Consider the following 14,044-nt stretch of genomic DNA (forward strand, 5'->3'; position numbering starts at 1 on the left):
ACCTGTTGTTCTGAGAGAGACCCTCCTCCCCATGTCTGGAAGAGAAGACCCCCTTCCTCTTCCTCGGGTTTCAACTAACACCCTCAGCTGTCAGCCGTTTCTGTGTACGGCCCCTCAGCAGTGGTGGAAAAAGTACTAAAATGTAATATGTGAGCACGCTGTGTTTTTTCAAAAACTTTTGTCAATTATCTTTAATATTTTTTTATTGTATTACATTTTTTCCATTTTCCCCAAAAGTGATTAAAAATACTTGAAAACAGTTATTGAAAAAACACGGCCTGCTCACATGATATTAGGATGGTATTATGAGTCACCAGAAAAAATAATGGGTGTTTTTAATGAATCTATCATGGTTAAAATGGAGTTTGAAGTTACAATGGGTGTGTATGGGGAAAGGTCCTGGAGGAGGAGGGCCTGATAACATGTACATCAAATATCTAAATACTGAATAAAGCAAATTAAAATCTGTCTAGGGTGTTCATAAAAGTCTGATTAGATGATAAAATGACCAAAAGTTTTTTTGAAAAAGGATAAATAAATGTATGAACACTGCAGTGTGGAAATATAGCCTACTCTGTCTGGAATCAGTGAACATTAACTTGAATAAAAGTGTACTTAAAGGGATAGTTCACCCAAAACATAACTTTCTTTCTATCGATTACTCACCCCATGGAGCCTTAATTCATGGATATTTTTTAGTTTTTGTTGCATTCCTAAGCCAATATAACACATATTGTTCTTTTACACCAGTACAAAACTTTAGTTACTTGTTACTTTGTAGCTTTAGATTATTATTACAAAACATACATAGAGAGAGAGACAGTGAGAGAGAGTTCCTTTCCAGTTGTTGATTTTTTTCATGAGGGATATATTCTAAGGGATATATTCTAAATCATTTCAGAGTAGTTTCCCGTTCTCTCACGGAGCTCCAGACATGATGAAGTACCTTTAATGGTACTAAAGCGTCTCTCTTTGTCTTTCCATTTAATCGTCATCTCCACTGATTTCACACAGTGTGAGCTGGCTTTGTTTGTCAGATGTGACTCACATGCACTTCATATCCTGAGGAACACACCTGGCCCTTCAGTGCATAGTCTCGCGTAGGAACTATTCCACTATCTCCGAATGCTATAGTCTGGAACTACACCTCCCCAAATCCGAGTAACGGAAGTTGGCATTTACATTCAGGAAAATATAATATTTTTAATGTCCATTTATGCTAAGCAGCAAGCTATATATACTTAGATGGTTTAGATTTATATTAGAATACATTTGTGCAACTGTAAAGACGAAAGTGTGTGTGTGTGTGTGTGTGTGTGTGTGTGTGTGTGTGTGTGTGTGTGTGTGTGTGTGTGTGGATGGGTGTGCGTGCGTGCGTGCGTGCGTGCGTGCGTGCGTGCGTGCGTGCGTGTGTGTGTGCGTTTGACAATGACTTAACCCCGGTCGACCTGACCTCACAAACTGCTGAACCAACACAACCTTTCTGCACCAGTTGCTGTGTGTGTTTAAGTGTTTGTGTTTGGGATGTGTGCATGTGATGCAACATACAATATGTAACCACTAGCCAGTATTGTCTTATCTTGCACCATGTTTGTATCCCTATCCCTACATCATGCCCTTAGCTGCTCTCTCTTAAGTAACATACTGGCCTTTGACAGCCTGTATGTGAGGGCAAAATCTAGGGCAGCCATATACCACTTCTACATACCATCTCAGAGAGGGGCTAAAGGTGCAGACCATTTTATATTTGGCATCCTGACATACCCACAGACTGTTTTTTAGAGGGCTTCAACAACTTTGGGAGGCCCAAAAAAGGAGGCAAAAACGCTGGCAAAGCATTGTGCTGTCTCAATTGGCAGCCGCCACATATTGCGGAGAAGCTGTTAATTATAGAGTACTGAGTGACATGCTTATTGTATCATGAAGGTTAAACTGTGTGCATGCTTGTGTTTGGGATGTGTGCATGTGATGATGCAACGTATGCAACCACTAGGCATTACTTTCTTATGGAGCACCATTTCTGTCCTTAGGTTTTTCCACAATCCCTACATGCCCTTAGCTGCTCTTCTTATGGAGCACCATTTCTGTCCTGAGGTTTTTCCACAATCTCTACATGCCCTCAGCTGCTCTCTCTTAAGTAACACATACGTATGTGAAACCAGGGCAGCCATATATGGTCCCATTTAGAATGTGTTTGATAATCAATATGGAAGGCCCACTGACTGATACTATTCTGTTGTACACAAGATTCACACAGGACAGTTTTTTTACCCTAACCCTGCATGCCATCAAAGAAAACGTATTTTCTGTCGGGTAGAAACCCCATATGTCCAAAACTGTTATTTCTCAGGATTCAAATGCAAAAACAGAAAAAGTTGCAGATCTACAAGACTGAAACGCGGCTCGAATACTTTTGATGCTTTTGTGTGACAATGTAGTATGATCAAGTATAGGGCATTAATTTACGGGGGAAAAAAACACAAAGAAGTTAAAGTATGGAGATAAGCGGTTTCTGCCTGACAGCAATGATAACTTTCTTCATTTGCATTATCTTAACCATAAGGTGCATGCCTGACCAATAAGGATTCAAATCCAGGTCTATGTGGGAGAGGAAATCCCCGCTTGGCCTGGGGGAGTTACTGGGCTTAAAAGTGCCAGGCAGTACTTGTAAAACAGTATGGTTGACAAGTACTAAATACCACAATGAGACATTTAAACCAGGGTTTCTCAAAGTGGGTGGCGTGGCACCCAAGAGTGCCGTGCTGCAAGTCCGGGGTGCCGCAGAAATTAGAATCCTTTGATAATATTTGGAATGTATCAATATATCACTTCAGTTTAACCCCTTATACCTAGTAAAATGGACATGAGTTGCACTGTACTTAATTGGTACACCAAGTCTCTTCACCATGAATAGCCGATCAACAAGTTTACAACGCGTTACAACCCCCCAGAATAGGGATGCTGGAGTTTAAGTGATTAAACGCCAAATATGAAAGTTATTTTCAATCTGCCCTATAATGGAAACAGACGTTCTCTCAAGTTGTCCTTGTGACATATACAGTACTGTACCTTAGGGGGAAAGATTTACATATTTGACATAAATGTAAGGTACTGTAAAATAATGTAAATTCAGGGGTGCAGTGGATGAAAAACCTATTTACAGGGGTGCCCTGAGCCAAAAAATGTTTGAGAACCTCTGATTTAGACACTATGGTCTACTCTAAATGTTACTTGTCTGTACCTACTGTACTGTAATGCCCTGTGTCTGTAACTTTTACTGCTGTGCTGTCTCTGGCGCCTGAATGTCTTCCACGGGATCCGTATCAATCTACATCTATAGGAGTTGAAGCGCTGAGCTTGTAAATCGGCTATTTTCACAATGTTTGCCTCTTTCTTGGCCAATGTTGTATTCAAAAGGTCTTAAAAGTCCTTACACTGTCACTTTAGAAATGTGCATATACCCTGTTGTATACACTTACTGTACACTTTATGTTGGTTTGTTTACTGAGTGAGAAAACAAAGTTGCATATTTAATATAAGCTAATCATCTGGGATCACTGCAGCAGTATCTCATTATTTCATGCTCTCATAATCACTTCTTTGGAGCTTATTGCTCTCCATAAGGACAGCTATGTGAAGAATGTGCTGTCAGACATACTCGTAGGCTCACACTGTACAACGTACGCAGATACACACACACACTGGAGTGGAGCTGGAGCTTGGCTGTTAATAAATCCCATTGTATAACCGTCCTGTTGCAGCCTGCGAACAGGCAGTGCATGACCCAGTTGTGTTCCAGTTGTTATGTCATCAATGTCTGATTCCTGGCACCAAGCAGTTCACACAGGAACACCCAGACAATCAAGGCCACAGTGAGAACCAGTTCTCTTCATGACTGGTTTAATATAAGTACAAATGGATGAAGGACGAGTTGTTATTCCACGATCAGCCGGTCGGTATGCCTTGCGGTCGGAGGAGAGTGCTTTCAGGGAAGTGGCAGTTCAGTGCAGGCTTGGACACAGTTTGTTATGGTCGTTATCGCAGCGTTGACTAAACATGGCTGTTTCTTCTGTGTCTGACAGCGCAGGGCACCGCCCTGACATGATAAAATCACACCCGTGTGAACTGAGCGGTGGTTTTACCCACCAACCCCCCCCCTTCCCCCCTGTGTGTGTGTGTGTGTGCATGTGTGTGTGTGCCTGGCCTGGCCTGAAAACAGCGCCCCTCCCTTAACATGTGTGGTCATAAAAGGTACTACACCACAGGCTACACCACAGGCTACACCACAGGCTACATACAGACAGACCCACCCACCCACCCACAAACATACCTACACACACGGCCACGCTATGGAGACGGTGTGACCACCGCTCAAAAACAACACTGGAGATGAGAGAGAGAGAGAGCATGACCTCACCCTGCAGTGCCTATAGATTGGATTCCCCATGAGGTCTCTCTCTCACACGCACGCACGCACGCACGCACGCACGCACGCACAGCACTCCGTGACGTGACTGTGTTGGGTAAATGGTCATCAGATGTGTTTCCACCGCAATGGACATTCAAAACACTGCTGTTACTGTAACGTCTATATGATATAACAATAATGTGAAAAATCAAACCTCGGTTCGAAGTGGAGCGGTGAATCTGTGTGTGTGTGTGTGTGTGTGTGTGTGTGTGTGTGTGTGTGTGTGTGTGTGTGTGTGTGTGTATATATTAGGGATGCGAAGATATACCGGTACGGATCGTAATCGCGATACAAACGTGCGCGATACGAGTGAATCGGTCCAGTCAGTCTGTACCGGTACAATAGCCGGCTGAATCGTGATGGATCGTTCGCGGAGTGTCTGGATCGGTACATTTCACGATTGTATCGGTTTTTCATGTAATATTTTATTATATCATGTGTTTTCCGAGGCGTCTTGAACACACCATCATTCGCGGACGGAAGCCGTTAGGCGCATTTCCAACGCGAGACTCTACAACACAACAAAAATGGCGGCGGCCAGCAGCAACGCTGAGTTGGAGGAGATTTTTAACGCACCTACTAATAAGTTCAAATCTAGCGTTTGGAAACACTTCGGATTTTACAAGAAAGAAGATGGTAAACTTGACATGACGCACGTCATTTGTAAAAAGTGCCGTGCTTCTAAACCTTACAATGGCAGCACGACAAACATGAGCGTTCACTTGAAAAGAAAACATGGCATCGATACAACCACAGCCGCTACACCCGTCTCTTCCTCGAATTCCACCGGAGCGGAGGCTAACCCGACTCCGAGTACCAGCAAAAGTGGTGAGATCACAAGTTATTATGGCAAAGGCTGTGTTCTGGCAGCAAACTCTACCCGTGCTAAAGCAATAACTGAGGCCATCTCCTATTTCATCTGTAAAGACATCCAGCCTTACAGTGTTGTAGCAAACGAGGGCTTCATGTATCTAATGGACACAATGGACCCCAGGTACAAAATACCAGATAGGGAGCTTTTCACCAGCACGAAAATCCCTGCTCTGTACAATAAAGTGAAACGTGAGATAATTCTGACGCTGCGCATTACTGAAAGAGTTGCACTCACAGCGGATGGCTGGACGTCTTGCGCCACTCAATCGTACATCACAGTGACGGCACACTTCATCGATGGGCAGTGGGTATTGCACAACCTTGTTCTACAGACCAGAGTGTTCCACGGTAGCCACACAGGAGCACATCTAGCCGAGTTACTGCACGATGTTTGCCGCGAGTGGCAGATTCTTGACAAGAACCCTGCGTTGGTCACAGACAATGCACGAAATATGATACTGGCTGGAACGGGTGCAGAAATGAAGCCGCATGTGAAGTGCATCGCGCACACACTGAATCTGTCCTCGAAGCAAGCTCTTACTGTGGATGCAGTGAAAACACTCCTGGTGAAAATAAGGAAAGTGGTAACCTTTTTTCACAAAAGCCCCAACGCCAATGATGCTCTCCATGAAAAGCAGACCGACTTGCGCCTGCCACAACACAAGCTAGAGCATGACGTTGCCACAAGGTGGAATAGTTCCCTGGAGATGCTGGAGCGTTACTATGAGCAGGAGCCTGCTGTGGAACTGGCAATAAGGAAAGTCAGACCAACCCGGGCACAGAGGGAGACCATGCCTTGCCTCACAGAGGAAGAAATGACACTGATCCCAGAAATCATCAAACTGATGAGCCCCCTGAAGCTGTGCACCGTGCTCCTCAGCGAGGCAAAAAAACCCACTCTCTCCATCATTGCCCCAATGCTGGCCAAACTGCGGGTGGATTTTAAGGCAGATGACAGCGATCTACCAGTCATTGCGGAGATGAAGGGGACATTCAGACAAGACTTTGAACCCCGCTACACCTATATCCAAGACCTCCTCCACATCGCCACAGCGCTTGATCCCCGCTTCAAAGACCTGGAATTCCTGGATGACAACAATGGGAGGGACATGGTATTCCTGACGATAACCGGAGAGGCGGTGGAAATGGTGAGTAATTGACAATGCTCATTCCTCAGTATATTGTTGTTAGTGTATCAGTCTCACTGTTATATTTTCTGTCTCACCTTTTAGTTTGAAAAAATGTTATGTTATGTATCTTTGTTTATTTTACACAACAATTACATTGGACAAAACCAGATGTGTTGCTTAAAGCAGTGGTTCTCAAAGTGAATTTCAGGGACTGCCTTTAACTCTGAGTGTAGAAATGGAACCACATGAACCACATTTGTCTCCATTTGTACCCTGTCAGAGTTGACTTTGACATTTGAAGTTTGAGAAACACTGGCTTAAAGTTTAGGACAGTCCTATAGCAGGAGTGCTAGTTTTCAACACCTAAATAATAAAATAATGTACTAATAATTATACCTTATCTCTGCTGATAATTGTCAGGCAGAGGATGCCCCAGACCCACTGAATGAGGCACCTCAAGCAGAAGATGAGGGCCACCACAGAGAGGAGGGGGGAAATGAAGAGGAGGAGATGGAAGAAGAGGAGACAGGTTTGTTGTGATTCTGACTTAGAACTTAACTATAGTTTATAATAATGTGTTAATGTGGGTATGATATTATCATAGACATATTGTAATTATAGCTTACAATAGTGTGTTAATGTGGATGTGATATTATCATAGACATTGTAATTATAGCTTACAATATTGTGTTAATGTGGATGTGATATTATCAGACACATTGTAAGTTAATTCATGTCTCTTCCTTTGTCTTGTCTTGTCTTGTCTTGTCTTGTCTTATCTTGTCTACCCTAGAACATGCCCCAGAGCCTCCCAAGAAGAGGTCAGCCTTGGACCAGCTGTTTGGAGGTTTCCTCAGTCCGAGAGCTCCAATCAAGACTCTGAGGGAGAAAGTTAAGGAGGAAATAGTGAAATACAGGGGGAGGGATACTCCAGGTCTAGAGGAAGATGTGTTGCAGTGGTGGAAAAAACAAGTAGATCTCCCATTGCTATCAAAATTGGCCAGGAGCTACTTATGCATCCCTGCAACAAGTGTGCCGTCTGAAAGAGTGTTCAGCACAGCCGGTGACATAGTCACAGCAGAGCGCAGCAGGCTGCTTCCTGAACACGTGGACCAACTAGTCTTCCTGAAAATAAACCTGAAATTAAGCCATTTGAAATAAATCACTAGGTGATGTGTTGGCACTTGGCAGTGAGAGTGGCATTTACTATTTAGTTTGCTAAAGTATATTTTATTTTAAATGTTTTGTTTGTCTCATGGACACTGCACATAAGACACTCCGTGAGAGTGGTCTGTTTACAGCAGTTGACACTGCCAAATAATAGTTTACATTTTTCTTTTATGGGCATTGCAAAAAAAAGTTTGCAGTTTGCAAAGTATATTCTATTTTAAATATATTTGTGTTTGTCTCATGGACATTGATTGCACTTAAGACACTCAGTGAGAGTGGTCTGTTACAGCAGCTGTCACTGCCAAATAATAGTTTAATTTCTTTATCAGGCAGTTGTGACTTGTGAAAAAACTAATTGTGAAAGGTTATTATTTGTAGTTCATATTAGTATTTGTCTGGCAGACAGAGATATTATGGACATTGAACATTTTCTTTTAAAAAAAAGTCACTCATTGAGAGTATTGTGTGAGTGAGATAGGATGGGAAATTCAGCATCTAGGATAATTCTGTTTCACAGAAACCAAGGGCTTTGGGGCTCCATCCCCCATTGTGCTGCTTGTCTGTCCTCAACATAAAACTGTCTCTCCTTTGGCTAACACTTGATTTGCTTGGAGCGTTCATAATCAACTAGTGTGGTGATTTTTCAATTGAAAACGACTGGTGCTTTCCCCATTAGCTTCTTGTTCCAACACGTTAAGTATTTTGAGATAAAATGGAGCTGTTTGTAAGCAGCATATAAAGCCTGATTAGTGTTACTGTACCGTTTACAGCAGCTGTGACAGCCAGTAATTGTTTACATTTTATTTTACTCTTTTATTGTTTCATGTTCATTTCATTCCACTGGTATTGTTATTGTATAGCAGATGTGAAGTCCACATACAAGTTCTGACAGTGTGATAAAATTGGTTCCAAATGTTAAGAGAGAGATTTCTTGTTCCTTTCTGCTTTATAAGGAATAAAACCAAATCTATTGTAACATACTGAATTGCATCTTATTATTATTATTAATATATATATTTTAACATTTTTATTTGTATCATGTTGAATCGCATTGGGTAGAACTAAAGCTTAATTAAATCGCAATAAATTCGGGACCAGGAGTGTATCGCAAAGTATCGTGAATCGTATCGCATCGTAAGGACCAGGGGTGTATCGCAAAGTATCGTGAATCGTATCGTATCGCATCGGGGTCAGGGGTGAATCGTGATGTATCGTATCGGCAGGATTTCAATGTATCGCAATTATATCGTATCGCTGGTAGTGTATCGTGATGCGTATCGTATCGCCTCAGTGGCCGAGATTCGCATCCCTAGTATATATGTGTGTGTGTGTGTGTGTGTGTGTGTGTGTGTGTGTGTGTGTGTGTGTGTGTGTGTGTGTGTGTGTGTGTGTGTGCGTGTGTGTGTTTGTGCCTGCACAACAGCGCCCCTCCTTTAACTTGTGTGGCCACTCAAGGTATTGCCAGGCTACAGACATACCCAGCCAGCCAGCCAGCCAGCCAGCCAGCCAGCCACATAGCCAGCCAGCCACAGACATACCTGTCTATTGGGAGCGCTTTCACCGCTCCAAAAAGTGATACCGAACTAAATTATACCATGTGCATGTCAGTTCCATTGATCCAAGGTGGAGCACCATTCATGGATCGGATCATTAAAATAAACATGGAAATGAACAATTCCGTGTTTCCCGCTGCTTTTGATTAATTGAGTTACTTTTCTTTTTGTGTTTTTCTTTCTCTTCTGCACTGTAATTGTGTCTATACATTTGTGCTTCTTTTGTTTTATGCATCCTAATGTCATCCTATAATGTTGTATAATTGTGTTTCCTTTGCTTGATGCTCGGTGTAAAGCACATTGAATTGCCTTGTTGTTACTGTAAATGTACGAAAAAAATGGGAAAAAAAGGAAAAAAAAACCTGCCTTGCCTATACCCCTAAACTATGGGGAATGTTCAGATTCAGGCAGTGTTCATTTTTGGAGCGGTGAAAGCGCTCCCAATAGACAGGTATGTCCGTGGCTGGCTATGTGGCTGGCTGGCTATGTGGCTGGCTGGCTGGCTGGCTGGCTGGCTGGCTGGCTGGCTGGCTGGCTGGCTGGGTATGTCTGTAGCCTGGCAATACCTTGAGTGGCCACACAAGTTAAAGGAGGGGCGCTGTTGTGCAGGCACAAACACACACACACACACACACACACACACACACACACACACACACACACACACACACACACACAGATTCACCGCTCCACTTCGAACCGAGGTTTGATTTTTTTAAGTCGTTTTAGTCATAGTCTTTTAAATAAAATGTAATTGAGTTTTTTTTTTAGTGGACTATTCTATATAAGATCTTAGTCAATAAATGTACAGTTGATGGCGTTGTAATGGCTGATTTTACACTTGCATGCTGAAAATAGTCAGCTATTTGTGCAACACCTGATTGCAACCAAACATAAAATGACTTGTCTTTTAGTTCTACTGCATGGATCTCTTCTTCACTAGTCCCTCCATTACCGTACATTTTAGTCTAGGTTTTATTTGTTGACGGAATTGTAAATAGGCCTATATTTAGTCTTAGTAGCTTAGTTTTTATTTTGTTTTCGTCAAAAAAGGTAGTCAATGAAACATTTTCGTCATAGTTTTAGTCAACGAAATGGAATCAGGAGGGGTAATGTGCAGTAAGGTATGTCGCCTATACATCTATCAGCGCTCGGGTGTGTCCGTTGCTTCCGTATTGCAGACACATTTACTGAGGCAATAATCTGCCATAATAAAGGATGTTTAGTCAGTACTTTGCGGTCGGACGAGACATGAAGGCTTCCAGTGAAGTGGCACAACAGGTTTGGAACAATTGTTATAGTTATTAATGCAGCTTATCAGTTCTGACAGTGAGTGCAGGGTACGCCCTCAATAGAGAGAGAGAGAGAGAGAGAGAGAGAGAGAGAGAGAGAGAGGAGAGAGAGAGAGAGAGAGAGCTTCCTGGAAGTGAGAGCTTCAGTGACCTCATCCAGAAGTCTATAGGTTGGATTTCTCACAAGGTCGACTAGTGACCCACGCGCACGCACGCACGCACACACACACACACACACACACACACACACACACACACACACACACACACACACACACACACACACACACACACACACACACACACACACACACACACGCGTATGCAGCAGGGCTATTATATTTAACTGGGAAAATAATGTGTGTTTACAAGAGAAAATGTATTTTGTCAGTATCCAATATCTTTACTAAAGAACAGTGAAAAATGCCGACGCGTTGTGAGCTTGTTATTTTTCTGAGCCTTTTGAATATCTCCCTAGTAGCTGACTACTATTACTGTACAATAATAAAACATAAAAACTCAACTAAAGTAGAAAACCGGCTTTCAAAACCAATTGAAACTAACTGAAATTGAAAACATGAAGTCAAAATGAAATAAGAATATTTAAAAAATAAATGTTCAAACCTAACTATAATAACCTTGAAGTACGCACGCACATCATTCAGGCACAGTAATCAGCCATCACCCACATTTCTTACCCCATAATCAACAGATAATAACAGTTCTGGTGGTCTGTTTATTTATGCTTTTTTTTTTATGTTGTGATTTAACTGTTTTCTCTTAGAGTTACCATATTTAATATACAGAGAGCCATTACTTGCAATCATAGATCAGCTACAGTGCATATAATAGTTGATTATTCTGCACGCTTAGACTTTATCCTCTGCCTTTGCCTCATGTCTGCCAAATCCTGCCATTATCTATCATTAAGGCTTTCAAAGAGACGAGAGAAAGTCATGCTGAGCGAGAGGGAGAGGCTGAGAGCGAAACTACAGGAGCAATTAGTTTGTTGAGGTCATGGAAACTCGCTCTCTTGTTTATCGAGAGGAGAGAGAGAGAGAGAGAGAGAGAGAGAGAGAGCGAAAGAGAGAGGGAGGGAGAGAGTTAAGTGTCACTCCACCTCTGCACCCTGTGACCTCATTGGAGCGGAGAGGGAAAACCTGCCAGGTAACAGACTAGTTTTGGTCCAATCAGAACGCTGCGTGGCCTCAGGTGTCAGGTCAGGAGGTCAGGAAGTGAACTGAGTTTGCAGTTGTTTTCTTTCCCCCCCACTGGACCAAAGCGATAGAAAGAGATATACGGACAGATGGACATGTGTCCACTGACGTCAGGTCACACACACACATACACACACGCACGCACGCACGCACGCACGCACGCACGCACGCACGCACGCACGCACGCACGCACACACGCACACACACACACACACTATATATATATATATATATATATATATATATATATATACATAACTTGTGGGGACATTACATAGACTTCCATTCATTTTTATGCAAGTCCTGTGGCCTTACCCTAACCTCTATCCCTAAACCTAACCCCTAACCCTAACCCGAATCCTAACCGGTGTGGGGACCTACTATTTTGTCCCCACACAGAGGTCCCCTGCAGGTGACTGTGTGAACATGCGTTTAGTCCCCATAAGTATAGCTATACAAACTCACGCACGCGCGCACACGCGCACGCGCACGCGCACACACACACACACACACACACACACACACACACACACACACACACACACACACACGCACGCACACACGCACGCACGCACACACCCAGACAGATGTCAGATCTCTCTCTCTCTCTCTCTCTCTCTCTCTCTCTCTCTCTCTCGCATCTCTCTCTCTCTCTCTCTCTTTCACACACGCACACGCACACGCACACACACACACACACACACACACACACACTTGTATACAGTAAGTTAGTGACTATTCACACCAAAGTATGGCTGCCAGCTGATAACCTGTACACGGCCGACAGTTTTTTCTTACAGCCAGCGGATTCTAAAAAATGCAGCGCATTCTGGCTCGCAACACACGTTGCTACAACCACCTGTCGCTCCGAGGTGGAAAGTCTGGTGACACAAGGTTAGTTGTCGCTTCCTGGGTCCTACCCTTTATGCCTAAACTTATAGTATTTGCTTTTTTTTACTATTTTGAAAAACCTTTTAAAATTCAAAATAGCTGATCTATAAGATCATAACATGTCGATGTAGATCGGTTAGTTAAACAATTTTAAAATGTTTTTAAAAATAGTAAAAACAAAAGAGAGAGAGAATATGTCCAAAACTGTTACTTTTCAGTTTTCACATTCAAAAACAGCAAAAGTAGCAGATCGACAATCTTGCACTTTGCAAACACTGGACAAAGGCAAAACAAGCAATGGACAATACTCTGAAAGAACAAGATCACACATGAATGCACGCACGCACACACACACTACAAGTGCTGGGAGGTCTAACAGCTGTCTAAAGTAGGGCACTGCAGTACCTATCACTCAATGCCACGGCCCAGCGGGGGAGCGTTCAAGGAAAACTGCGGTGCAATTATCAGAGGAGAACCCATTCACCCTGTTTCCCTGTTCCCCCAGACACCCGGAGAGGTCATTATTGGTGATGGGCATGACATGGGCTTCAGCAAAAGTATGATTGCATCACCTCAGCGGCTCCAACTGGAACATTGCTTCCTATATTTACAGACGCCATTAGCCCAGGGTTGGGAAGTATAGTAACCAAGTACATGTACTCAAGTACCGTATTTAAAGTGATATTCTTTCATTAAAATACGTGTTAAAAAGCGATATAGTCCAGGCACGTGCACACATAGACATGAAAGGGGGCTTGAGCCCCTGCCCTTTTATCCAACTGTTAAAAAGTGCCCTCTCCAGACCATGAATGGAGTTTTTACTATGGTGAAAGAAATGCAAATGCCCTCTTTCCATGCCATACCTGAAGGCAGCATTCAAGAGAATTGCCTTGTCCAAACTCTCCTGAACTTCAACGCATCATTTTATGTTGAAAGAATTGCCCTCTCTGTTATGTGTAGAAATCCATGCCGTACACCAAAAGTGGAACTGGCACACTATAAAGCTGATAAATGGGCACTATTTCCTGATTTGCTGACAGGAGAGAGTTCCCCCCCCTCCCATGGGTCCATTTGGTTCCATTTGTACACTCTTAGAGTTATGGTGGTCCTTGAAATTTAAAAGTCTCTAGCTTAGTTTTTATTTAGTTTCCACCAGTGAAAAAAGGCAGTCGACAATAAGCCTTTTTCCTCATTTATTTATGTCGCCGAAATCAACACAACAGTATTTTACTTTCAGTTCTGCCTGAAATATCACAGGTGTTTCATTTCAAACTCCCTCTTGTTCTTCTTATCAGGCTGATAAAAGCTCTCATGGTTTGAGGCTGTGCTGCTGAGACAGTCAAGTAGAGGAGGAAACAAAGAAAGAGAGAGACAGGGAGGGAGAGACAGAGACAGAGAGAGAGGGAGAGGGAGGGAGAGAGAGATGAAAAGAGAGGAGATGAGAGTGGGT

The 14,044-nt window shown here is 43.0% G+C and overlaps 1 protein-coding gene across 1 annotated transcript; it reads left to right on the top strand.

Annotated features, from left to right (window-relative positions):
• Positions 1-4,995: 4,995 nt before the first annotated feature.
• Positions 4,996-6,501, top strand: LOC308308860 (E3 SUMO-protein ligase ZBED1-like; the record flags this gene model as incomplete). Its single annotated transcript, XM_080754312.1, has 1 exon — positions 4,996-6,501. The coding sequence occupies one exon, from the start codon at positions 4,996-4,998 to the stop codon at positions 6,499-6,501; it is 1,506 nt and encodes a 501-aa protein (XP_080610438.1).
• Positions 6,502-14,044: the final 7,543 nt, after the last annotated feature.

The sequence above is a fragment of the Nannobrachium achirus genome (genome assembly GCF_963921795.1).
Source record: "Nannobrachium achirus genome assembly, chromosome: 23".
Taxonomy (NCBI): domain Eukaryota; kingdom Metazoa; phylum Chordata; class Actinopteri; order Myctophiformes; family Myctophidae; genus Nannobrachium; species Nannobrachium achirus.